A 12,862-nucleotide genomic window follows, 5' to 3' on the forward strand; every position below is an offset into this window, starting at 1 on the left:
GGAGCCTTCGTTTCTGTCCATGCTTGTCTCTTATAAGGTAGTATGGCCAGCACTGGCAACTGAAGCCAGCAGTGTCAGGGACCAGGGAGCTATATGACTCTCGGAGCTGTATGACAGAGTCATACAGCTGTTATCACCATAGAACCTAGCCCAAATACTATTATTCAGGGTGTTTCTGTGGCAGTTGGATGTTCCAAAAGGATCGTTGTCAGGGCTGAGGGAGAAGAGAAGGTCCAGGAGAGAAATGAGCCCCCAAATGACCAGGAACTTCAGGTTCTGTTGGCCATGCCATCCTCACTCTCCAGGTCTAGTGCACTACCCCAGCTGGCACGGGGCAGCGCAGGTGACATCTGGGACGTTTTGAGAGACAACTCATGGGGTGGAGGCTGGGCTCAGTGCAGACTGCATGGAGAATACATACCTCTCCATAAGGACAGTGAAAGAGGTGTCTTTTCAAGACATTGGAGATTTAAAATGAACAGGGGAGGTGCCTGGGAAGTACTGCTCACTGAGCTTCAGCTGGTGCTCATGAGAGAACAAGCATGTTCATGACAGAAAACATTAACACAAGGAAGTGTTAAACAAACATGTTTGTCTATACTTGAGCTGTGGTCACAACTGCCAGCTATCTAGCTAAGCAAATCAAGGGCAGTTACAGCAGGCCACAGCTGCACCATTCCAGGGCAGTTGTACTGCCAGAAGCAGGAGTGGGCCTCTTGTTCAGAGCAAATGAGGTAGGGGTGGCTTGAAGGCATACTGAAGGGTTTCGAGTGGGTGCTCAGAATAACATGCCTCCTAGCTTTCCCAGACAGAACCCTGCTAGAAAATCTGGTTGGAGAAGACACTTCAACCCTTGCCTTGCCCACCCTTCTTCAAGGATAGGTGCTCTCTGGCCCTAAAAAGAGTTACAGAGTTTTGGTGAAGAGCCACAGGCCACTGTGTGGCCTTTCTCCTCCTCCTCTTCCTTGGACCCCCTTCTCAGCCACTTCCTTCTTTTGGCTTTTAAGACACAGCAAGTTCCGTAACCTCGCAGAAAGGCCTTGGCCAGCACTAGTGAGGGTAGGTCAGGTGGTCAAGGCCCTGGTTGATCTATGAGAGAGACTGCCCTGGGAGAGAAATAACTAGGTGTCCAGTGCCTCCACCTGAAGTTCAGGTCCTATCTGAGGTGTCACTTAAAGGCAAAAAAATCAACAAAAGTCAAAATTTGCCTCACTGGTGATTTGCTACTGTTCTACATGTTTCTTCCCAAGTGACTCAGCTCTTGAGCCCTGGCAGAATAAGAAAGAGAGCTGATGTTTCCTTAGCCTCTTGGCGCTCTTCCCTAAGGGTGTGTTGTCGAGTCAACCAGAATCCTCCTTTCCTACTAGAGGTCCCCATCTCTACCCAAGAGACCTGTGGGTGCTCCCAAGAGCTCCTGGCAGAGTTCAGGGAGACAGTGGCTCAGTTAATGACTAGAATATTGTGCTTTTACTACTTCTTAACTTTTAACTGTTTTCTTCTAATGCATTCAGCACCAGCAGTCAAGACTATTCCACTAGTTAGGTGTTAGCAACCCATTTAAGCTGAAGCATGAAGCAACTTAAGAGCTGAGACCTCTGATCTCTACAGGACCAAGAGGTACCTGGGTGACACAGGTCCGCTTCAGTGTGTGTGATAAACTGTATGGTGCTCCAAAGCCCAGCAAGGCTTTACCAGCCCCTGGTGACTTTTAGCTGTCTTGTCTTGTTCACTTCACAACGAAATTTGTCTCTTCTTCTCTCGGCAAAGGGAGAAAAGTCTCTTTAGCTATATAATACCTATATAATAGAAACTAGGAAGCTGTTCCTTAGGCAAACTCAAAGGAAGAAAGAGACTAGGGTGTCCTGTTTATTGTGGGAAGGAAAGGGGGTTGAGGGAGGGGTGAGGTGGGTGAAAAGGTAAGAGCGCCTGGTACTTTCCCTGGCAGTAGCAGAGTTTAACCCAGGCCAGTTTTAGAGGCCTGTGAAATTATCTGTCAACCTAGCCTGACCAAGCCCCAGCTGCCCCTCAACTGCCAAACGTGAAGAACTGCTCAAGTCCACTGTTACACTCCCTTTCAGGAAACAGTAATGACAGTCCCCTGACTACAGGTATAGCCAAAATGCTTTCACTCCTTAGCTTTGCCAGCTCTTTCCTCCAAAACTTCTCAGGACCCTTAACTTGCCAAAAGCTCCACCGGATCTGTACTCTGGAGCTAGCTTCTTGATTCAGAACCCGGGGATAGAAAGATGGGTCCACAGTGGACAATGCCCTGAGCGCCTCCCTCCACCTCGTGTGGTACTCTACTCTTACAAAGACAGATACTCCCTCTGGGGGAGAGCTGCAGACCAGGGTTAGACGCTGTGACTAAGCTGCTTTCCTCCCCAGAGTCCTTTATTTGGGCAGAACGTGTTCTCACCACCGTCCTGGACTGCCTCTCTTGGAAGGCGTCTTCTCTAGTGCCTGGCTAGAGCTGCAAAGAAAGGGACAGACCCCACTTTGGTAAAAGAGAATAGGGTAAGGCTATAAACAAACAAAGACAGACTTGTAGTTTATTTTGTATTTTTTTTTTAAATAAATACACTTTACATTAAAGAAAAAGGCCTTTGATTTATAATTTCCACATTGGGGAGAAAGCGAAGAAAAAAAGATTTTGAAAAACTGAATCACAAAGAAAAATAGAGGGAGTGAACTTACATCCTAAGTTCCCTCAACTCCACAAAACCAATATCCACAATGACCTTGCTGTCCCCAAACCATGAAGGTGGGTGAATCTAGGCATTTACTCAACAAATAAGCAGTGCCTTCCTCCCCGCTCTGGCACAAAGGAAAACAAATTAACCTGACAGCATATGAGGCAACAAAACAGGTTAAAAAATCATATATTATATTTATAATAAAATATTCTTAATCCTTATCAATTTAAGAAACCACGATTTTCCTTTTCATTTAAATACGTATGTAAAAATGCCTCTGTATTGTTCTTTAGACATCATTTTCTCCCATAGAAAATGAAGTGCAGGGACAAGAGACCTGGTGGATATAAGTTCATACCCTCAGTTATAAATGCCTGTTTTTTTTCTTTTTAAGTTTTATAAAAAACTACTTCTTGTTCTTTAAGTAAAGAACATTATACAAAGAAAATATATTGTGAAATAACCCCAGAGACATTTTTTTTTTTTTTTCCCCTTGAGGAACGATATGTCCATCCTAGGAGAAGGGGGAAGCAGAATAGGGCCTAACCTCTGTTGTCTTTTTTGTGGTTGTTACTGTTTTTGGAAGGACCCTCAGATTCCAGTGAGATTATCTAAAGCCATAATCCTCTGAATACAGGGCATGCAGTTCCTTAAAAGACAGACAGCCCTGGGAGAAAGGGAAGGGAAGGTGTTCTGAATTCATTTGACTCAGTTTCTCGCCTGCGAAGAATCTCTTCCATGTGGTGATGGCTCTCACTCATTCAGAGATAAGATGATGTCATCTTCCAAATCAGAGTTGTCAGAGCTGTCGGCTGAAAGGTAAGAAAAGGGAGAAACTAGATTATGCACTGGGCTTATAGGAAGCTTTCAGGAAGGAAGCACCTGTATACAACATACATTTATGCCTGAGCAAGGCTAATTACCAGTTTCCAGAAAAAAGAAAACACATCAATTAACTCTGTGGAGCTGGCTCTGGAGAATATACTTGTTGGCAACCGTGGTCACCCCTGGGATCTCCCGCTCTCTTACCTTTCAAAAGGCCTGGATGCGGTGCCCTCTGCTTCCTAGAGGTTCTTCTTCCTGACTGGGAGGCCCTAAAGGAACCAGGCAAGCCCACTCTGAGGCTTCCACCCATGGTGCCTTGAATGGCTGCAAAGGGGCAGGGTAAGGGGAGCAATAAGTGAGCCCCCACAGCCCTTTCGCCTCTGGAGTCTTTCAGAGATGAGTACAGGCCTGCCTGACCCAAAGGACCACTAAAAAGGTACGCTGAGCCCAATCAAGAGTGAGATTTCTCTTTTCCTCAACTCCTTAGCCACTCTTCTCAGAAGACCTCATAAAGGCAGAGATAGTCAACCTAGGATTCAATCCTCTGCAATTTCTGAATATAATCTGCAGGGAACGAATTCCCAAAAAGGTACAGGCCAGCTCGCAGCAATACCAGAGAAGGAAAACCTAGAAACTCTAGGCTGGAGGCCAGCAGGAAGTAGCTATGATGCCCTGGAAGGTGGCAGTGTCTGGCAAACAAGGAGCCCTCTGCCTGACCACCTGCCTTGGCCAGTGGAAAGACCACATTAACACCTCTGGAAGGATCCATTAAGGGGTGAAACTGTCAGTAGCAAAAAGAACCCTCAAAATGAGGCAGATACACACCATGTCTGGTTGATCAAAATTGGAGAGAAACATAGTACCTGGCTGATAAGGACTCTAGTTTTTGCTGAGTGAAGGTAAGGGAAAGGTCTTACTGCCCATTTTGATTACTCACAGCTCAGAAAGCTGAGAAATGATTTTAACAAGGTCCTCAGGGAAGTGAGCAGACTGATCCTGAGCTGGAGCCCTGCAAATGCCCATAGGCCCTGAGGTTCCCATGTGGAGAGGGACAGGTACTGGTTGCAAAGAATCTCTCATCAGCCTTTCCCAGATACCTGAGAGAATCAACTCTCGGGAAAGCTGAGGTAGAACAATACATGTTCCCAAACCTTCCTTCATTAACTACAGTCTCCTTTAGGAAGACAACTGAAGTGGATCAAGTAAAACCAAGAAAAATGTGGCCGTAATACAAAAAAATCCTGAAAGTACACAAAAGAAATGGCTGGAAAAACCAGTGTTCCTGGGTCTAAAAGGGTGCAAGCATGGCCTGACTGTACTGGTGAGGAGTGGGGAAAACAGGATGGAGAGATCAAAGAACTAGTACCTGACACAGCTGAACCAAAGTCTCATCAACTTCCTCGCAGCAAGAGCTCCAGGAGGAAGTGCCAGCAGGGACGCGTAGGGCCTGCTCCCCAGAGCCAAGCACTTCACTGTGTGCTGGGCCCACGGTAGAACTCCGGAGAATCCCCCAGTGCTCATACAATCTATGAGCCAACAATGCTAGACCCACCTGCCTGAGATCTGTCTGATCATCATCTATATGGCTAACAGTATGAACAATTCTGCCTCACATCTAAGGACTGTAAATGCAGCTAGACAAGGATCACAGCACTATCTTCTTTAAGCAAATAACTGTCAGGAGCAGAGTTTGAGAGAGAACCTTCAGTGTTTGGGCACTGACTCCCCTCCTGGTGGTCAGGTGGCAGGATTTCCCTCTCTACCTTCTTTAGGCTTTTCTTATCCTCCAAGTGTTGAAGAGACCCAATCCCAGATCCTGGTCAGGACCTTTCTTTCTGGAAGGCCCTTTGAGGCAAAGGCAGTCCAGATATAAATAATTAATCCCTGCAATGTTGAATCTGTTGCTCTACAACATATGGGCCTTTTGGAGGGCAGAACAAAGAGACACAAAGACCTCAGAATCAAGGTGTTTCTCTTCCTGGGGCTGGGGTTCTGCATCTGGAATCAATCACTGGGTCTCTTGGGGATCCGGGGCCTATGCAAGGTTATGTGGGGGCACGTGGATATGATTTTCTATAGTCCAGATGATTTTCATCATATCCTAAAAGGGCTCTATAAACCCAAAAGGCTAAGAGCTACTGCTCTAGAGGATTAGTGTGAGGCAAAATATTGGCAAACCATACAGAGAATGCTCCGTCTGCTCTGTTGCGAGCTGCTGGGGGCCTCTAAAAAAAAGAAGAGCGTGGAGTACACACCACAGATGGCTCCTCTACATCACCACCTCAATTCTAGAGCCCAAGCTGAAATGTCTTCAAGTTGTCATTTATTACAGCATTTTCACATCATAAATATTCCCACTAAGTTAAATTCATTCTCACTGCTGACAGAATTAAGGTTTTCCAGATTACTTCTTGGGCTTGAAAGAAGGAACTTCCTAAACTAAACAGTTAAAGACTAATAATTTTACAGGCCAAATACAAATTTAGTGGCTTTATATTCAATTAAGAAAGGAAAAATTAGCGATACTCTCTTATGTCAGGGGCACTGCCACCAGCTGCTCCCCTTGTAAGGAGCTCCTACCTTATTGTAATTGAAGGAAAACAGAACTTGCGTCCCAAGTGTCACTATTCATAGATGATAAAAAGGTTCAGTAGAACTTGCCCTTTTATTCCCATCAATACTGTCATGTGTCCCTTGCCCCTTAGTCCCTCTTACTTGGCTCTCTGACCATGGCTAGGGATAAGGCAAGTCCTCCTCCACTGAATCACCTCAACCTCCAAGTACGGAAAAATGGAAGCTGGTAAACAGCAGATGGGCAGATTTAAGGCACTCCCTCTCAGCCCCCACAGAGCTTCCTCAAAATACTACTTCAGCAAGAGGACTTACATAAAAAAGACAGTCTCACCTAAGCCAACTGCCTTCAGTCTTGAGGGCTAGAAGCACATATAAGATTTACCCCAAAGAAAATGGATTCAGATTTGGAATAGGAGAATCTTTTTTATATATGCTTAAATATATACTGCCACTCACCTCCTACCATACATACACACACTGTCTGTCTCTCTCTTCTACCACCAAACACCAATGATTATAAAAACTAGTAATCTACGAAAAGGCTTGGCATTTGTTGGGCCTAGGCCAGCACAATAGAATTTTCTGTAATGATGTAAATGTTCTATATCTGTGCTATTCAATATGGTAGCCACATTTGGCTACTAAGCACTTGAAATGTGGACATGAAAATGAGGAACTGAATTTTTAATTTAATTAAAATTTTAATGACCACATGTGATTAGTGGCTTCCATAATTAGGCATAATACCTACCGTGGTTGTGAGAATGCTGGCTGGGTTAGCTACATGAAAAATGGTTGGCTATCAGAGGGATTACTCCCTAACTAAGCAGGGCAGCAGTAGAAGAACCAGGACCACAGCAAGCTTGAGTCTGTTAACAGTGACACACATCACAGTGATGCCAAATATGTCCTCTTGAAACATGCAGAGCATAGCTGCAGAACTAGAAAACTCTTAGAACTACTAGCTGATTTATTCAGGATTCCTCAGCATAGTCAGGAGACGACTTGATTTCAGAAACCTGTCCGAATGGGAAATTACTAGAAAAATCGGAGCTTGTTCTTCATAACTTAGAATAAGAAAGGGAAAAGAAAGGAACAAAACAGAAGCCAAGAGAAACATTTGTCCCCCCTGGCCTTTAAGAGGGATTAGGCAAAAGCAGACAGGAAAGGGCTCCACCACAAAAGGGCTTTTATTTCTTCATAACTTTAGAAGGGAGCAGGCATAGCACCCCATAAGCAGCTGCCTCTGACAATTCCAGCTCTGACCTTCGGAAAGAACTACACTTTAGCCTTCCACTCAAAGGCTAATCCTCTAAAGTAGGGGTCCACAAACCACGGCCCATGGGCCAAACCACACCCATCACCTATTTTTGTAAATAAAGTTTTATTAGGACATAGCCACAATCATTAATTTACGTCTTGTCTCTGGCTGCTTCTGCACTACAACAGCAGAGTTGAGTAGCTGCAACAGAGACCATATGGCCCACAAACCATAAAGTATTTACTGACCAGCCTTTATAGAAAAAGTCTGCCAACCTCTGTTTTAGAGATAAGAGGTAACAGCCATTTGGTTACATAGTCTGACGGCAGAACAGATGATCAGAGATGTGAAACTGCTTTTCCTCAAGGGGCCAGAGTGGTGAATCTACAGCTATGGGGCACAGTAACCTGGTGTGGCTTCCCTGCTGGGCTGGCACAGGGAAGGGACCTTTCCGTGGGTGCCAAGGCTCAGCCTCATGGTTGGCCCTAGACTTACTGTCCCCCAGGATCAGTTCCACTTCCTCGTCTGCATCAGAGTCTTCGTCCTCCCCGTCCTCTCCCTCCTCTAGAAGGTTTGCTAGCTCCTCGTCAGAGGGAGAAAAGTCATTGTCCCCATCCTCCCCTGCGTTCTCGTTGTTGTCATCCTCCAACTCCGCCTCCAGCAACTGGTCAGTGTCAAGCTCATCTAGATCATCAGTGTCGTCATCATCTTCATCATCATCTTCTTCCTCCTGTTCTTCCTCTTCCTGGTAAGAAAGCATGAGGTCCATTAGGACAAATACAAAGGCCTAACCCATGTGGGCCACATGGGGAGTCTTTCCCTCCTGACCAAAGGACAGGGGAGGAAACTGTCAGTAGAGAGTGGTAATCTAGGTTAGCACAGACTTCATGGGCCAGCCACACTTGTCAATGAAGGCTGAAACAGGCACATACATGTTCCCCAGGACACTCGAAGCACCCCTCAGACAAGGATTACTGGTCACTCCACAAAGGCATTACTGGTCACACAGCCCTTATCCAAGGAAACAGAAAGCTCACTTCACAGAGGCCTCTGTCATCAATATTTTAGGTTCCTAACTAACTAATAATAAACCCAAGGGAGCTCTTCTCTCTCTCCTGCATCAACCAAACCAAGAGAAATCAGCTAAGGCACTGAAACAAAAGCTTCTATCTGGAATCTAAAAAGCAATGCTTTAACAAAACAGAGGAAGAACACAGCTGCTAAGTCATTAGCTCCTAAGCCCTTCAAGTTCTTGCCCTTGACCTTATAACCAAGAATGTGGGTAAACCTTTGACAATGCTATCATAAGCATCTGATGATCTGAACATCCAACAAAAGACTTTTACAATATAGAACATTAACAGATATCCACATATTCTGTTTCAAGCCACACACACACACACAAAAACTGTCCATCCCTCTGTTCTTAAGAGAACTTCCCAAAGGAAGAAAAACTACTAGAAAACTAATGAAATACATGATTCTAGGTACCCTGGGCTTTACAAATGATACATCCTGGCATCTGCCACAGATTTAAACTTTGCACTAGAATCCAAATTGTTTCCCTTCCAGCAGGAGAGGGCACAAAGACACCTCTTTGCTAAAGATGACAGCTATTCCCAGGTAAATGTGACCAACATTCAATCACTTATCCTGCTCAAACATCAACTGTCAGCCTTGCCAGTAGCAAAAGGATTCTAATTCCTGCAATAATAAAATATAAAATCCAATTAATATATCAGCTTAATGAAAGTCAAGACAGAACAAGCCCAACATAAGCAGAAAAAATATTTAAAAAACATTCTTCAAAGTTTTGCAGCATGCCAATCACTTAAAAACCAAATATTTTGTGCTTATGCAGCCACTAGTATTCATCAGCTATAAAGTAAACTAGGCTCACATTCAGCAGAGTAGCTCTGCTTTATGAACTTTTGACCATTTTGGAACCACTATTTAGAGATTTTTTGATATAATGTTTGACCCAGTGATTTAGACTTTTCAACAATTTCTACCAGCTATATGGGAAAAACCAACCCCTTTAAATACCCAGTAATCCTAATGCCCGTACAAGTGTGTGTATGTTCTATACCAGAGTTTGTGTGTGTGTGTGTGTGTGAATTCACACATATGATGGCCTGAGACCACTGTTCCACAGCCTTGGCCGCCCATTACCTCCACATGGATGGCTACTAAGCATCCACTCACTTGAAAGGAGGTGAGACTACTTGGAGGCAGTATTGATAAGCTGAGGCACAGATAAGCTCCTAGGCCCTACAAGCACATCAGCTCATAGAAATAACTGGGAAAGGAGAGGAAGGTCAAACTTCAGGGAAATAATCCAAAGTGCTTACCAGATTACAACTTTTGCCTCTTTTTTCCAGGCATATTTTCATGGCCTTGACCAAAATTAGTTCTAATCCATTTAATAAAGTACCACAGTTAAAAACAAGTACACTAAAGAAGAGGGTATCCAGGGCCCTGTGTTTCTGAAGCCTCTATGGAAAAGAATAATTACATTTAAAATTTAAGATAGCTTAACTTTTTAAAATTTTTAATACATAGTTATTGATATGCACATTCATCATTGGTGGAAGAGTATGGGATAGGAGAAAATGCCCAGGCATTGGGATCAAACAACCAGGGTTAGAATCCTGGCTCTGCCAACTACATGTTGTGTGAATTTGGGCAATTTACATAAATTTTCAGTATCTCAGGATAGCATAACTTTTAAAGGTCCACAGTTGAGTGGATATGTAAAAGCTTAGAGTAAACTGTTCAAATAGGCATCTGTTAGCCAGCAAATTTAGGAAGACCATTCTCTTTCATTTCTGAAAACATCAAAGCTTAGCTGATCCAGGAGAACTGAGGAAAAAAAGCTCCCAAATCAAGAGCAATCCTAGAAAATATGTCAACCAGGGTCTAAGCTTTGAACTACAGACACTATTCAAAATTCTTCCAGGACCCTACAAACCCAACCTTTATTTAATCTTGTAGCAGGAGAAATAGTTTATTCATCCCAGAAGACCACGAGGACATACTACAACCATGACAGGGGAAGGGAAATGAGTAGGAAGAGATCTACCTGACTCTCATGCAGAACACATCACTTCATGATTTACACTCTGTATTTAACGACTAACACTGGTTTAACATGTATTTTGTTACCTAGAGACATGGCCATAAACTCACTTTCTAAATTTTAAATCTGAAATCTGGATCATGAAACAGAGGCTCACAAGATCTGTCCAAAGTGCCGTGGTAGAATCTAAACTGAACCCAAAAGAGTCTAGGAAGCAATTTTAGGAACACTCTTTGCTGGTTTAAGTACTTGGTTGGTAACATGAGCCCCTCTCCCTCATATCTAAAGAATACAGCTTTCATTAATGAGTGGTCAAAAAAAGTAAAAACTAAAAATTATTACCCAATGAATAAAGCAAATCTTACTAGAATCCTGACTCAACTCCAGCAACATTTAGGTACGGTTTTGGATCTAGGAATATTGTTTTTTTTTTTAATTCTCTAAGAGTTCTCTTTAAGGGCTTGGAAACAGAATTAGAGGACTTCATGGCCAGGCTAAACTACTAATAAATTTCCCTACAGAAAGAATTCCAAAACTTTTCTCAATTCCACCTTAAGTCAATTTCATGGTTACCCTAAACCCCTGCAGATAAACCAATCCACTCCCCTCCTGTACAGAGAACAGGTCAACTGGCATGAGCTCCCTCAGCCGCCCTCTAGTTCCCTCTCCACATCTAAACCTGACTTCAACCCTGGTCTGAGGAGGAAGCAAGCCTTCCACTCCTGCTCTGGAGCTCAGTCCACCCCAGGACCTCGTTACCACAGCTGTACTTTTCTCATTCCCACTCCACTCACCTCTATCCTCACATACATCTCCAACGGCTTCTCACCTTCTCTGAAGAGGTTCAGCTTCCCCAAACCTAACAACTTCTCGATCTACACAGGCTTCAAATTCCTTCCACCTATAGACTTTTTGACCTAAACCCTGTTCCTGGCCTCCAGGTACTCAGCCTTCACTCGCTCACTCATTCATTCATTCACTCTGTTCCTTGACAGTCTGGCTTCTGCCCACACCACTCCATAGTGTAGCAGTTAATGGTGTGTGCTCTGGAGCCAGGCTGCCTCCACGGAATCCAAACTATTATCACTATGAATGACTTTGGGGCAATTTACTTAACTTCGTGGGGTTGTTATTAGGATTTAAACGGGGGGAAAAATAGGTATGCACGTATGTATATAATAAGCTCTTTGGAAAGTGCCTGGCATATACTAAGGGTTCAACAAGTGTTAATTTGTTGTTCCTATTACAACGACTGAACTCTTCCTAAAGGAATACAAAGCCCTGAATGGCCAACCACAGGGCTTCTCTACAGTGAATGACACTAATCAATCCTGGCCTCCACACTGGGCTGCTGGACTGAGCTTTACCTGGTCTCTTCCAGATCTCCTCTTCTAGGCATAGGGGTGCCTACAACTTTTATTTCTGCCTTCATATTTCCTCTCATTCATAAATCTTGAACTCTCATTAGATAGCTCTATACATCTGTACCACAGAAATTTTAAATCCCTTAATTCTAAAACTAAACTCAAAGCACCCCTAAACCTAGCACCTTTTCCACACTTCTCCAAGTTACCAGATGAAAATATCAAACATCTTTCACTTCTCCCACTTCTGTGGCTTCACACCCAGTTAACTACTGTTTCCCACAAATCTGAGATCCCCAGTACTCCCTCCTATCCACTCTCATTGGACTCACCTACTGCATTCTCCCTCCTCCTGCCTGTCTCATCTCTCTAACTCTCTATGGTCTTATCCCTTCCCAGATCAAAAACTCCCAGGAGCTCTATAATGCTGCCCATGTTACAGAATTACAACAGAAACAATGACCATTTACTAAACATCTATCTAATACTAATTTCTCTGAATCTCAATTTTTTGTTAAACACAGTGATTTAGTGGCTCCTACTCAGGTGTGACCATCAGAATCACCTAGGAAAACATTTTCCAAAATACACATGCCAAAATTCCACACAAGGTCCAGGTTGACAGAACCAATCTTTACAAAGGAAGCTCACACAGGTGGATTTTAGAAAGGTTCCTCTGGAATTGTGAAATGCACCCATAATGAAGAACCTCTGAAGGTTACATAAGATGACATAAGATGCCCTCTGAAGTACCTTCTGGTTCTAAAGTTCTACTTTTCTGTAATAATATACATCCTATCCACAGATTCCCAATGACAGAACCAAAAAGGTGAGTCCAGATATTACCACTGACTTTCTTGGCTACATTAAACTGTATTGTTCTCTAGGACTTCAACAATTTGATTTTTTAAATTAGTGCAGTATTTGATTCTAGACCATTCAAAATTCTTCTTGAGTATATGTCTGTTTTTCAAGAGAAATAGCTTTTAGCCTATACTGTCTTAAAAAATATAACCAACCTCGGGCCGGCCCCGTGGCTTAGCTGTTAAGTGCGCACACTCCGCTA

The 12,862-nt window shown here is 43.6% G+C and overlaps 1 protein-coding gene across 4 annotated transcripts in view; it reads right to left on the reverse strand.

The window, feature by feature from the left end:
* Positions 1-2,525: 2,525 nt before the first annotated feature.
* Positions 2,526-12,862, reverse strand: part of DCAF1 (DDB1 and CUL4 associated factor 1) — a 96,767-nt gene continuing 86,430 nt past the window's right edge. For 2 of the 4 annotated variants that reach the window (XM_058559708.1, XM_058559683.1), the window contains one exon: positions 4,290-8,098. In XM_058559708.1, coding sequence (XP_058415691.1) covers positions 7,664-8,098 — 435 coding nt within the window. In that variant the 3' untranslated portion in view covers positions 4,290-7,663. Of the gene's footprint in view, positions 3,506-3,722; positions 3,788-4,289; positions 8,099-12,862 lie in introns of those variants that run through there. The other 2 variants (XM_058559693.1, XM_058559702.1) reach the window with 2 other exon arrangements.

Source organism: Diceros bicornis, chromosome 2 (genome assembly GCF_020826845.1).
Source record: "Diceros bicornis minor isolate mBicDic1 chromosome 2, mDicBic1.mat.cur, whole genome shotgun sequence".
Classification (NCBI taxonomy): Eukaryota; Metazoa; Chordata; class Mammalia; order Perissodactyla; family Rhinocerotidae; genus Diceros; species Diceros bicornis.